At 56.8% G+C, this 13,051-nt stretch overlaps 1 protein-coding gene and 1 long non-coding RNA gene across 2 annotated transcripts in view; one reads left to right on the top strand and one right to left on the bottom strand.

The window, feature by feature from the left end:
* Positions 1-6,237, top strand: part of ARHGEF17 (Rho guanine nucleotide exchange factor 17) — a 57,445-nt gene extending 51,208 nt beyond the window's left edge. Inside the window, exons 13-21 of the mRNA XM_070625867.1 lie at positions 230-429; positions 600-898; positions 1,406-1,655; positions 1,938-2,024; positions 2,333-2,400; positions 2,648-2,796; positions 3,227-3,401; positions 3,516-3,785; positions 4,717-6,237. Coding sequence (XP_070481968.1) covers positions 230-429; positions 600-898; positions 1,406-1,655; positions 1,938-2,024; positions 2,333-2,400; positions 2,648-2,796; positions 3,227-3,401; positions 3,516-3,785; positions 4,717-4,913 — 1,695 coding nt within the window. The 3' untranslated portion in view covers positions 4,914-6,237. The remainder of the gene's footprint in view (positions 1-229; positions 430-599; positions 899-1,405; positions 1,656-1,937; positions 2,025-2,332; positions 2,401-2,647; positions 2,797-3,226; positions 3,402-3,515; positions 3,786-4,716) is intronic.
* Positions 6,238-7,243: 1,006 nt separating this feature from the next.
* Positions 7,244-12,977, bottom strand: LOC139084179 (uncharacterized). The gene is made up of 3 exons (XR_011541559.1): positions 12,849-12,977; positions 8,994-9,064; positions 7,244-7,375 (listed from the first exon to the last, which is right to left on the bottom strand). It is a non-coding gene; the product is annotated as an uncharacterized lncRNA (long non-coding RNA).
* Positions 12,978-13,051: the final 74 nt, after the last annotated feature.

Raw genomic sequence — 13,051 nt, 5'->3', positions numbered from 1 at the left:
CATGAATGATGATACCTATATCACAGGTATGCATGCTTCTGATATGTAAAGAGTGTCATGTGTGCTGTGTGTTATGTATACACTTTTGCAGAGGGGTGTATTGGGGATCCATACACACCCATGCAGGCCTGCCTCCCTCCCTCCATTCTGCCGCTGGGCCTGGAGAGTACTGGGGAGCTGGCAGCAAATCCTCCGTTGACCTTCCCCTGTCCACTGGCGCCCTCCGCAGTTCTCGTGCGCGGCTCCGACCCTGAGTAGCTGCCCCGAGCCCACACCGGAGGTGTGGGTGTGCAACAGCGATGGCTACGTGGGCCAGGTGTGCCTGCTGAGCCTGCGCGCCGAGCCCGACGTGGAGGCCTGCATCGCTGTCTGCTCCGCCCGCATCCTCTGCATCGGGGCGGTGCCCGGCCTGCAGCGCCGCTGCCACCGGTGAGGCCCGAGCGCGCCACTGAGTCTCCGCGGGCTGCACACGCTGAGGCCGCCCTAAACTGCTTGAGGGTGGAGCGAGGTGGATGTGGGCGGGGCTTGGTGGGCGTGCCGGCGAGTGGGGCGGAGCCTTGGCTCCTAGAGGCTCTCACCCTGACCCTTTCCACTCCCAGGGAGCGGCCTCCGTCGCTGAGGAGCCCCCAGGAGACGGCACCCGAGCCTACCGGGCCGGAACTGGACGTCGAGGCTGCCGACGAGGAAGCGGCAACGCTGGCAGAGCCGGGGCCCCAGCCCTGCCTGCATATCTCCATTGCGGGCTCCGGCCTGGAGATGGCGCCTGGTCCCGCCGAGGGTGACCCCCGTCCGGAATTGGTGCCCTTTGACAGCGACTCGGACGATGAGTCTTCGCCCAGCCCCTCGGGGACCCTGCAGAGCCAGGCCAGCCGGTCCACCATCTCCTCCAGCTTTGGGAGTGAGTGCCTAACTTGGGGCTGTCAGGCATGGTGGACTGCTCAGAGGTGGGGGCAGCCCAGTAGGTACTGATGCGTGAGGAGGACCAGTGTAGGCAAAGGCATGGAATCAAGTCTCAGGATGTTAACACACACAGCAGTGGGGACTGGCAAGGCAGGCAGGGGCTGTGACACTGAGGACCCAAAGGGCAGTGGGACCATCAGACTGGATCCCAAAGTCCCTGGACTGCCCAGTCAAGGAAGAGGGAGTAGGAGGCGGAGTGGTTGGCTCCTCTGTGGTATGGCGGTGGATTGGAGGGGGCCAGGCCAGGACTAAAGCCTGTAGCACTAAGTTGTCAGTAAACTAGGTGACAAGGCTGAGCTGATGCAGAGTGGAGTGCAGCTGTGGAAAGCCTTCAGGTGGGACATGGCCAGGAGGGATGCACTGAGGGGAGTCTGAGGCCTAGAAAGATAATCAGATCTCAGGCCTGGCAGAGGGGCATAGAAATAGAGACCTTTGTCTCCCTCAGATGAAGAGACCCCGAGCTCCAAGGAGGCCACGGCAGAGACCACCAGCTCAGAGGAGGAGCAGGAGCCTGGCTTCCTGCCACTGTCTGGCTCCTTTGGGCCTGGCGGTCCCTGTGGCACCAGCCCAATGGATGGGAGAGCCCTTCGCCGCTCTAGCCGTGGCTCCTTCACCCGGGGCAGCCTTGAGGACCTGCTGAGCGTTGACCCTGAGGCCTACCAGAGCTCCGTTTGGCTGGGCACTGAGGACGGCTGGTAGGGCCAGGGAGTGGCTGGGGTCAGAGTGCCAGAACTCTGAGCTCCCTGCTTTGGAGATTGTGTGGTGTCTTGGAGCGGAAGCAGGCGGGCTTTGGGTCAGACCCCAGGGGTCCTGCTAGCCAGAACTGCCTGTATGTCTGAAGCCCACAGGGAGGCTGTGGGACCTTGGGCAGGCACCTGGCGTGGAGGAGATGGTGGTGGAGGCCAAGAGGTGGAGGGATGACCCCAGGGACTGGGGTGCCCAAGCATTTGTCACAGGTGCACACCCCCGATCCACAGCGTCCACGTGTACCAGTCCTCGGACAGCATCCGTGATCGCAGGAACAGCATGAAGCTCCAGCATGCAGCCTCCGTGACCTGCATCCTGTAAGCACCCCAGGTGGCCCTACTAGTCCAGACCCTTCTCAGCCACATATGCAGGCCTCCTTCTGTTCATCCGGGTTCCCTGCTCTACTGGCCTCCTCCTTTCTGTGGAGGCTGGAGGCCAGAGGCCTGGTCCTAGGCTCGCCGTGCCTCGGGCAAGTCACTACCCCTTCCTGGACTCATGCTCCCCCTACCTGGAGAGGTGGTCTCTCGGGAACCATGGCCATTCTGTCTGTGATTCTCTTGACCCAGGTGACCTGCTTTGGCCTCCTGAAATCTCTAACCTCTGGCTCCATTTCTTGCCTGCCTAGGTATCTGGATAACCAGGTGTTTGTATCTCTAGCCAATGGAGAACTTGTGGTCTACCAAAGAGAAGCAGGTGAGTGGCCAGCCCTCCCCCAGCCCCGGGAGCCCCTTGCTGATAGTGGAGCTCTCTCCTGAGCAAAGCTGGGCCTTGAGGACACGAGTCTAGAAATGTGGCTTTGGGCAACTCCCAGGCCCTCTCTGGGCCTTCATGTCCTTGTTTATAAGTGGGGTTGTTTGCATCTCATTTCAGGGGAGGGTGAGGCTCAAATGCAATACTGGACTGAATTTGCATTATTTTCTTTACCCCACTCCCACTCCAGGCCGTTTCTGGGACCCCCAGAACTTCAAATCGGTGACCCTGGGTGCTCAGGGGAGCCCCATCACCAAGATGGTGTCTGTGGGTGGGCGGCTATGGTGTGGCTGCCAGAACCGAGTCCTTGTCCTGAGCCCTGACACACTGCAGCTGGAGGTAGTGGGGCAGGAGGGGGATAGTAAGGGGTCAGAATTCCTGACTTTTGGGTGAGCCAGCCCCATGGGAGAGGAAGATGAGACTGTGGGGGCCATAAAAAAGCACACATCTGTCCAGGGAGAGGCCAATGATTGGTCTTAAAACCCTTCAATCTTTGGAATTCTCCTATCATTAAGTCACTCAAGTTTCATGGGGAAAGTGCACCTATTCATTTTAATTTCTGAAGATTAAGTGGGGAGGCTCCAGTGAAACCACACTTTGAAAGATTAATCATCTAGACCAAGGAACAAGGCTGCCTTTGCTGTCAGTCCAGGTTGGCTTTCTGGAGAGGTTTGGTGTGAGTTGTAAAAGGGAGGGATGGGCACCGATGAAGCACAAGGCAGGCCTGGCAGTCACCCGTCTGCTCTCTTCTTGCCCCGTCCCCCACCAGCACACGTTCTACGTGGGGCAGGATTCCAGCCGCAGTGTGGCCTGCATGGTGGACTCCAGTCTGGGCGTGTGGGTGACACTGAAAGGTAGTGCCCACGTGTGTCTCTACCATCCAGACACCTTTGAGCAGCTGGCAGAGGTAGACGTCACACCTCCCGTGCACAGGATGCTGGCAGGTACTGACCTCAGTCTACCACTGTGCCCTCCCTTGAAGCCTTTCTGCCCCATCCTTGAGGAGGCTGAGCCAGCGCCAGGATTCGGCCCCAGCTCTGGTCTGTCTCCCGCCCCAGGCTCAGACGCCATCATCCGGCAGCACAAGGCCGCGTGCCTGAGGATCACAGCGCTGCTGGTGTGTGAAGAGCTGCTGTGGGTGGGCACCAGTGCCGGCGTCGTGCTCACCATGCCCACCTCGCCCAGCACTGTCAGCTGCCCACGGGCGCCCCTCAGCCCTGCTGGCCTAGGCCAGGGACACACTGGCCACGTCCGCTTCTTGGCTGCAGTCCAGCTGCCAGATGGCTTCAACCTGCTCTGCCCAACCCCACCACCTCCCCCAGACACAGGTGGGTCTGCACATCCTGCCCCAACCCAGGGATCCTGGACTCTTGGTTCAGGGCTCCCACTGTCCTGCCAGAAGAGGTTTACGAGGGAGGAAAAGTGTGATACAGAGGTGAAAGTGGCATATGGTACAGGAAGTAGGCTGTGGAAACCCCAAAATGAAATCTACTAAGATACGGGGGGGGGGTGTGTGTGTGTGTGTGTGTGTGTGTGTGTGTGTGTGTGTAAAGTTCTGTCCAGAGAAGTGTCATGGGAGACAGGAAGTGAACTATAAGCTATGAATTAGAACATGGCACAGGAGGGGATATGTACAACAGGTAATAAAACAGGACTAGAAATGATGTACAGGGCAGGAAGTGGAGTCAAGTAAGCAATGTGCAGTGCAGGAATTAGAAATAGCACCAGAGAGCAGAACATAGAATGGCAGATGGGACAGGAAATGGACTGTGAGAATTAGAAAGTGAAACATAATTAGGCAGCGAGGTGCATCAAGGAGGTCGCTATTAGCAGTCTTGCTTTGGCAGGGCAGGAAACCATATTCCCAAGAGGAGCTGGCTGTGGGAATCGGGAAGTAGGGAGGCCTCCGTCAGGAGCTGTCTGGGTCCGCAGAAGACTTAAGCTACTTACCTGGGAAAGGGCTGTTGGAAGCAGGAAATGAGTATGAGGAGGACAGTGTGTGTGCAGTAATCAAGAGAGAGAGAAATGGTGTGGCCCTGGGAGGATGTGTCACTCCTGACTAGAAAGTATGGACGGGAGGTAAGAAGTGGTCTGACTGCCAGGAAGTGGTCATTTCTTTGCAAATAGGAAGTTCTTGGCTAACAGGAAGTGGGATCTCCCACAGGAAGCGGGCATGTCTTTCTTCCTGTCTTCTGGGGTACAGGACAGTGTGGCCACTAGTCACCCCCGGGCTAATGGATCCTCCCCTCTGTCCCCCAGGCCCCGAGAGGCTGCCATCACTTGAGCACCGGGACTCCCCTCGGCACCGAGGACCCGCCTCAGCCAGGCCTAAAATGCTGGTTATCAGTGGAGGTGATGGCTATGAGGACTTCCGACTCAGCAGTGGGGGTGGCGGCAGCAGCGAGACCGTGGGCCGAGATGACAGCACAAACCACCTCCTCCTATGGAGGGTGTGACCCTGTCCGCTAGGGCCCAGGACTCACCCGCCCGCCTGCCCTCAGCCTGCTTGCCTCTCCCTAGTCCACACGCAGACTCTGACCAGGAGTGTCTGCCCAGGGGCACCCCTGTGCCTGCATGGGCTCCCTCCCATCCTCGCAGAAGCATTCCTGATGGAACACCTGCTGGCCAGTGGGCCAAGGCCTTTCCCGACCCTCTGGCTGCTTGGGTGCGCCCAGTCATGATGGGGGTGGGGTGGGGGGCATGCGGGCTGCCCAGGTCTTCTGCCCCTGGAGCTTCAACCAAAGACACGGCCGGGCCTGGACCCTACAGGGCTGGGGGGGGCCATGTGCAATATTTGGAGGGTTTTCTGGGGGCAGTGGGAGGGCTGGGGGACAGAATCCTTTCCCGTGTACAGTATTTATGTTCCTTTTTAGATGTGTCCCTTCCCAAGCACTTATTTATGCAATGACCTGAGGCAGGGGGTGATGTGAGGAAATGACAGAAGGACAAACACCCTATTCCTGCCCTGGGACCCTAACCAAGCCTTCCTGGAGGGACCATTCCCCCATTACATACATGCGCACACGCACGCACACACATACACACACACTCTGCATGTTCAGGGCACCACAACACCGCCTCCCAACATACACTTTCCATGGCCTTGTCGTGATCGGGCTGCCCTCCAGTATCCAGAGCCAAGGACCAAGTCCCCTCAGTCAGTCATCCAGAACAAGATGATGACTGGGGGGTGTGACTCCCATCTGGGGGGCCTCCCCAGGCGTTGGCCTTTCCTGGCTTGTTGGCAGTGCCTTTAGTGGTGTCCGAGTTTGGGAACACTGATGGGGCCTTGGACAGGGCTCTCTCCGGGCCTGAGCAGGGAAAAGGGCCCTCGCTCTCCTCAAAGTTGCCCCCTAGCCACCAGCCCCTGTGTCTCATGCACTGGCACATATGGTCGCCTTGAGAGGGTGGACCTAGCAGCCCCCTCACTCTGACCACTGAATCCCTCTCTTCATACCCCTCCTGCCAGGGGCAGCCCCTCCAGGAAGGATGCCCAAAGCTGAGGGGCTGGACATGGCCTCTTCAACTGGGAACCACTTGAGGGCAGCCTCTCCCCTGCCCCCTGGACTTCAGGGGCCAGTCTGCCCCCCAGCCCCCTCGCTGCTTCAGCTACAGCTCCAAAGGTCTGGTTTCAGATGGGATTTGTTTGGTTCTGTTTTTGTTTGGGGTGGGTGGGTCATTGTGGTCTTAGATTATGTTTCTCTTGCTACCAAACAGTCATGTATTAACTTTCCCTGGATGATGAAGTTTAAAGAGTCAATAAATAGAAATACCAAATGACTCCTCCCATCCGCGGCCGCAGTGGCATCCTGCCAGTGACCTCAGGGCTCCCCAGCCGCATGGGCCTCCTGACACCCACTTACTTGGGCAGAAGGGAGGGCTGAGAGCCCCAGAAGGGCGCTGGGATGGCAAGGCTGCCTCTGACTTGCTGAGTTATCTTGCGCGGGTCATCGCCCTTGTCTGGGCTGCAGTTTCCTCATCAGGAAAACAAGGGGTTCTGCAGATCCACTGCTTTGTAACCAAGGCCTCGGTTAGAATCCCTTGGAGAGCACGTGGAAATATAAAGCATAAGACATAAATTTATAGCCATAGAAACACACATTCCCAGGCTCCCCTCAGCTTCTGGGTCAGTGGGTCTGTGATGGGGCTGGGGAATCGGAAGCTGACACGTACTGCAAGTGGAAAACCGGGCAACTGGTGAGCCTGCCCACGGCTCCTCCGTGAGAGTGCTCTCTCTCCAGCAAAACGCCATCGAGGCTGGGGAACCCGAAAGGCCGAGGGGAGCAGGGGTAGAACCCAAGTCTGTCTGATTTTGGGTCCAAAGAGGTGTGTCATTAAGTCAGACACGGAAGGCAAAGGTCAGCAACTTGAGGCCATGCTTCGCTGGGCAGACAGCCCTTCCCACCGGGGTCCACCTGCAGGACTCAAGACGATGACTTCTAGCAAAGGGCGGATCATGCCTCAGCTCTGCTGAACATACGTGTATACGTTTTCCAACACGAATGATTGAGACTTCACAAAAAGCCCTTGCTAAAGAGGAGTGCAGGCAAACTGGCATGCACACTTATCGGTGGTCTGCTGGGCCCTCCGTGCCGTACGACATGCATGGCACATCTCCCTGCAGCATCGCTTTACTGGGAAGACCTGGGGAGGAGGGGATTCTATTAAACATAGATTTCCAAATAGAAAGCAATGTTCTTGTGGAATTTATGATGAAACAGAGCATTAGAAGGAGCACAGGCCTTGAAGCTGAACAGAAGTCTTGACTTTGTCGCTAACTAGCTAAGTGTCTTTGGATGAGCCGTATCCCCTGTCTCCATTTCCTCATCTGTAAAATGGGGCTGATAATCCTTTCCCCACAAGGCTGTTGCTTGCTGGGCACAGGTCTTTGGATTGCAAGGAAGAGATTCGTTCTTCCCTGAAATAAAAGGGGGGCTCATTAGTGGAGACGTGAACTGGCAGTAAGTAGCTGTCAGCACACAGGCCCAGATCTTGGAGCTCCGTCTCAGGACCCCTGGCCTCTCTACTTTGAGTCCCTGGTTCATCCCTCCCCGCCAGACAGCTGCTGTTCTAACTGCTTCACACCTCCTGCTGCCTCAAGGCCTCTGCCCGCTTTGTCTCGGGGCCCTGGACAGACTGTAGTTTCAGCACCATATACCCACGGCGGGTCCTCAGCGTCTTCCCAGCTCAAGTGCTTCAGTAGGAATGGGCCTGGTCCCGCCCACTGTGACCTCGGGGGCCTCGTCCCGAGGCATGGCTGCCGTGGACAGGTGCGCAGCCCTGAGCCAGTCAGCTGTGGGTGGGGAGGTCCTGGGATGAATGGTTGTCAGGCCCCAGGCCCAGGGGAGACTCCTGGAAGGATCGGCTCCTCTAAAGCAGTGGTCCTCAACCTCGGCTGCACATTCGAATGCCCTGAGGAGCCCAGGCCACATGCCAGGCCAATTCAATCAGAATTCTGAGAGGGGGGCCCAGGTGTCGGTATTTTTTTAGAAAACTTTTTATTGACGTGCAACGTTTGTACAGAAAAGTACACCAGTCATTAGAGTGCAGCCCGATGAATTTTCATAAAGTGAACACATCCAGATCAAGAAACATTTCATCACCCCAAAAGCAGGTCCCCATAAGCCCCCTCCCGGTCTACCCTCCAAGGCTAATCACCACCCGGGCTCCCGACATCAGGACTTAGTTTTGCCAGCTGAGGGGGAGAAGCACTCTTTAAAGGGTATGGCCATGGCCACTGGGGTGGGAGGAAGTGGGGCTGGGGTTTGGCATGAAGAGGAAACAGCTTGAGCCAAAGCAGGAGGGGTGGGGGAGCCTGGAGTGAGGGGCCATGGTATAGGCCCAGCTGGAGCAGAGGGGAAAGAAGAGAAGGCAGCGAAGCCGGAATGTGAGCTCCATGAGGGGGACTTTTGTTCTTTGCTCCGTCCCCAGGCTGCCTGCAGTGCCTGACACACACTGGGCGCTCAGTAAACTTTTGTTGATTTAATTCTGGAGAATTCAGTTGGGATCCACCTCCGGGTCTTGAATGTCAGAGAACAATAAGCCCAGCTCCCGTTTACTGAGGGTGTGCTGCATGGATCATCTCGTTTAATCCTCACAATAGTCCTGGGAGGTTGGTACCATCGTTATCCTCTTTTTCAGATGAGGAAACCGAGGTTCAGAGAGGTGAAATGCCTTCCTCAAGGTCACCTGCCTCCTAAGCTGTAGAGCCTGAATTCACATGCGATCTGTCTGCTCAGGTCTCTGCCTCATGGAGGGGAGGAAGGGCAGCCACATGGGGTGGCTGGAGGACAGGAGACAGAGCCTGAGTAGCCAGAGCCACATCAGTCACTCATGAGGTATCTGGCTCGTGTTCCTCAGACCAGGCCTGGGCAGAGTGTCCTGACCTCAGAGGATGGGAGAGAGTCAGGGCCAAAAGCCATCTCTTCTCCAGAAGGATTCTCCAGGTGGTCCCTTGGGCTAGGGACAGAGAGCAGGGTTTGGCTAGGCATCTACCTCATGGGGAAGATGAACCACAGGGAGGGACAGGGACTTACCTAAGGTCAGACAGCAAGGCAGCATTGAGGCCAGGAGTGAGTGTAGAGGAGAGCCCAGGTGGGAAGGTTTCCTGTGGTCAGAAAATTCAGAGAATAGCCTTAGAACCCAGAAAGCACAGAGCTCGATTAGCTGATCTCCAGGGACCCTGTCACACACCTGGAATTGGAGTCAGCACTTGTCTGTATGGCCAGAGGGCTTGGCCAAGGGAGCAGCAAGTAGGGCTAAGGCCTTGGCTTAGACCTGGGCAGCACCTTGGGAGGGGATGGGGGACCCAGGGGTCTAAACTCAAGCCTCAGCCCTGACCTCCCTCACTGTGAGACCCTAGGCAAGTGTTTGCCCTCTCTAGACATAGGTGACCTCCGAAAGCCCTTCACAGCTTCCGCATGCCTGCCAAACACCAAGTGTCTCTTCTGTCCTTAAGCCACAGGCCAAGTTGCAGGAAATGGCAAGGGGAAGTGCTATTTTGGGCCCGTTATGGCCCATGAAGAGCCCTGCCTGGCAAAGGCAAGTGAATGGGCATCCCCAGCCAGGTCAGGGGTAGACTGCGGGGCTGAACTGGGGAGGGGGACCGCGAACAGGCTCTGGGGACAAGTAAGGGCAGAGCCCTTGCCAGCTGTGGGGAGGACACGGGGCAAACACTGAAGGTGGGGGAAGGGAGGGAACAGAAGGGGGTTCCCAAGCCCAGTGGCCTATAGGAGCTGGTGCTCCCCACATGGGGTCTCAGCAGATTCTCACAACACCCTGCATGGGTGAGCTTTTATTCAGAGAGGTAAAGTCATTTGCTTAAGGCTACACAGCCCGGCAATGGCAGCACTGGGAGTTGACCGCCATCTGTGTGACACCAAAGCCCAACCCCAGTGGGATTCCAGACTCAGGCCAGGGTCCGGACCTAAATGTGGACTGAACCTAGCCCTCAAGCCCAGTCAGTCCCAGCTCAGCTCCTGCTCCATCCCACCCAGGCTGAACCCCACCCTGGACTCTTCATTCCAGTTACTCCTTAGATCAAGCCCACCCTCCCCCTGGAGCTAAGGCACAAACACAGGAGGGCAGCCCACCTTCCGAGGGGTAGAACTTGGCCAGCTGGGGGTTGGCAAAGCACAGAGCGTTGGTGTTTGAGCCCTGGACATACCTCCCGCTTTAGACTTCCATGTTGCAATTCAAGTGCAGCCAGCAGAGGGCGCCACCACTTCTGGTCCACAACCCCAGAGACTGACCTGTGCTCAGATTCCCTGCAAACCACCAGAAGCCCTGCCTCTGATCCCGTGGTGCAGCATCCCCACCCCAGGCAGGGCCTCAGTGGAACATGGAGCCCCTGCCTCTGCCTCTGGATCACCATCATAGCTCATCCCAGCTTACTGGGGCCTTGTGCTGTGCCAGCTAGCATGAGGTGCAGGCCTTCTCTGGGCTCATTTCACTGGCTGCACTATGAGAGGTTCAACCAGATGGTCTCTGAGGTCCCTGAGCTCAGACGTAATGCTAAGATTCTGTGGGTCCATCTGAGATGCCAGGAGTTCTAAAAACCTGAGATTCTGAGAGTCCTTTGTTCTTCAGCCTGTGGTTCTCCAAGCCCCATAAAAAGCCAACCTAAATCTCTCCTGTGGCCTCTACACCTCCTTCCCTGTCTCCTCACTGTAGCAGCTAGATGCTCCCAGACTCTTGGGCAGAGTCCCACCTGCAGCTCACTGTGGTTCGGGAGTCAGAGCCAGCAGTAAGTAATAATTAGGTTCCCTCTCAACCTGAGGGGGTGGGGGTGAGATGTGGGCAGACTGTGGCTCCAGGAGACCTGACTCTGTGGAGCTGCAGCCTGAGGGCCCAGAGTTGCCACCTAGAGCCCTCAGAACCACAGGAGGGACGGCCTCAGCCCCTCCATCCCTGACCTTTTCTCCTTGTTCAGGTGGCTGCTGCCCACCCTGACCACGCGGCCAGGTCAGGCAGATCACTTCCCACAGAGAATGAGAATGACCTTCGGGCAACAAGTGTGGCAGCCGAATTATCAGATGGGGAAACTGAGTCGAGGGAGGGATTTAACCAAAGCCTCACAGAGAGCTAGTAGTAGAAATAGGCCTGAACCCTCTGTAGGATGTCTGATTAATAGTGGGTGCTCCTTGACCAAAAAGCAGATCCCCATTTAGTCTCTTGAGTGGCATGTGAAATGCCACTATTCGAACTCCTGAACTTGGAAGTGAGGTATAGAAGGTCCTCATACAAAGAAAATAGTTGCAGGAATAGAGGGCATCCTGGGCTGCTCTGGCCCCCTCACCAGGTCCCCAGCATGGATCCTCTCTTGGCACCCTCTGTGGGCTCGGATGTGGGATATGTGACTGCCGACGAAAATAATCCATAACCAATCTATAAATGAAAATTTGGGTGAGTTTATTCTGAGCTGAAATCTGAGGACCATGGCCCAGGGCCTTTCTTCCCGAAGGAAGAAAGGGCACCAAAGAAGTGGGGTGCACAGAGTGGTTATATACCCCCAAACAGGACGTTTCACATATGATTGAAATGTCCCTCCCACAATAGTCACAAGATTGCCTTATCGGCACAGCGCTTGATGTACAGAGCAGGTGGTGGGTCTGCTCTCTCGGAGGGAGCAGCAGGAGGCAAGTCTATTGTCTTGAGCTGGGTGGTCTCAGGTGAGCGCAGCAATCAGTTTCTAGCCTAAGGAAAGATGCTTAATCCTTAAGGGAATGCCAACGTTGGGAGGGAGAGGGAAGTTGCACCTTTATCTCAAGGGCCTTTGCTCTTGCCATGGGGAATCTCTAAAGCAGATATACAATGTGTGCTCACTGGCCTCCGTCAGGCCCTTTTGGAAAGACAAGGTCAGGCTGAATTAGGTTTACACAAAATGGCTTCCTCATATACTCCAATATATCCTATTACTTGCCATTTTTATTTGTCATGACCCTGGGATCACGCCAGCAGGCCTGGAGGTCTTCACTGCTGTACAAGGGGACTGGGGCTAGGATCCCGACACCAGTGACCTTAAGTCCTTTCTGCCCTTCCCTCACAACCTGGGCATGGCCCAGAGAAATGGAAACTCTTCCCCGGCCCCCTCCCTCTGCAGGTGTCCAGTTCTCCTCCTGGAATCTCTTGGACCCTGGGGAACTGACCTTCCCCCCCGCTCACCCCACGGCTCAGATTCTATGACTCAGTTTGTTTAGAATTCTCTACTCCCCCTCCACAATCTATCCTCAACAGACTTATTTACCTTCCTCCACCTCTGTCATGGGCTGTGATTATCCTGACGGCAGCCAGGCCTCTCTCCCAGCACGAGGCCCTCCCTTCTGTCTGCATCTTCCAGCCTTGCTGTCCTGGGAGGGCCACCTGGGGTCCCCTGAATGGTACTGAGTGGGAAATTCAGGCTGCTGGGCTGCTGTCTCCAGTTTGGCCCACCATACCGCACAACTGTAGGGGGCACGATTCACAGAGCTGGGAATACAATGTGAATAGTGTCCCAGAGTCCCTAGTCACTGCCCTGCTGGGCACCCTGATGGGTGGCATTGGGAACTGGCAGGGTAGGAAAGCTGGTGGTAGAGAAGGGAGAGCAGTGTGTCACCTGTCCTGCTGGAAGGAGGGACGAACCATCCAGGCAGAGAGGGGTGGGGAAGGGAGTGGAGACAGGAAAGGCCTCCTGGAGGAAGATTTGGGCTGGGACCTGAGGAATGTGCAGGAGCCCACCAAGTGGGCATCCTTTGTAGATTCACTTCCATCGGGCCTTTTCTCACCAACCAGGTGGGGGTTTTTGGGGGCAGGCCAGGGCCTCATCGACGAGGTAAAGTGAGCTGCTTCCCTGGCTGCCAATTTCCAGGAGGAAAACGAGACCCAGGCAGGGGCAGCGGTGGCCCCATTCTCACCGGCAACGGTGACAGGACCCGGAGTGGCATCCAAGTCTCCAGTCTATCTTGCATCGCGCAACCCCTCCTTTCTTGGTTTGGAGCGCGGAAGGGGCTGATTCAAGAAGAGGCCTCCCAGGCTCGGCCGCGGTGCCCCGCGCAGCCCCCTGCAGTTCCCGGGGGGCTCGAGAGATGGCGACACAGAGCAGCGCTGCCCGGCGGGA

Source organism: Equus przewalskii, chromosome 6 (assembly GCF_037783145.1).
Source record: "Equus przewalskii isolate Varuska chromosome 6, EquPr2, whole genome shotgun sequence".
Lineage (NCBI taxonomy): Eukaryota > Metazoa > Chordata > Mammalia > Perissodactyla > Equidae > Equus > Equus przewalskii.
Note: the sequence above shows the minus strand (reverse complement) of the source record. Positions and strands in the feature narration are given on the sequence as shown.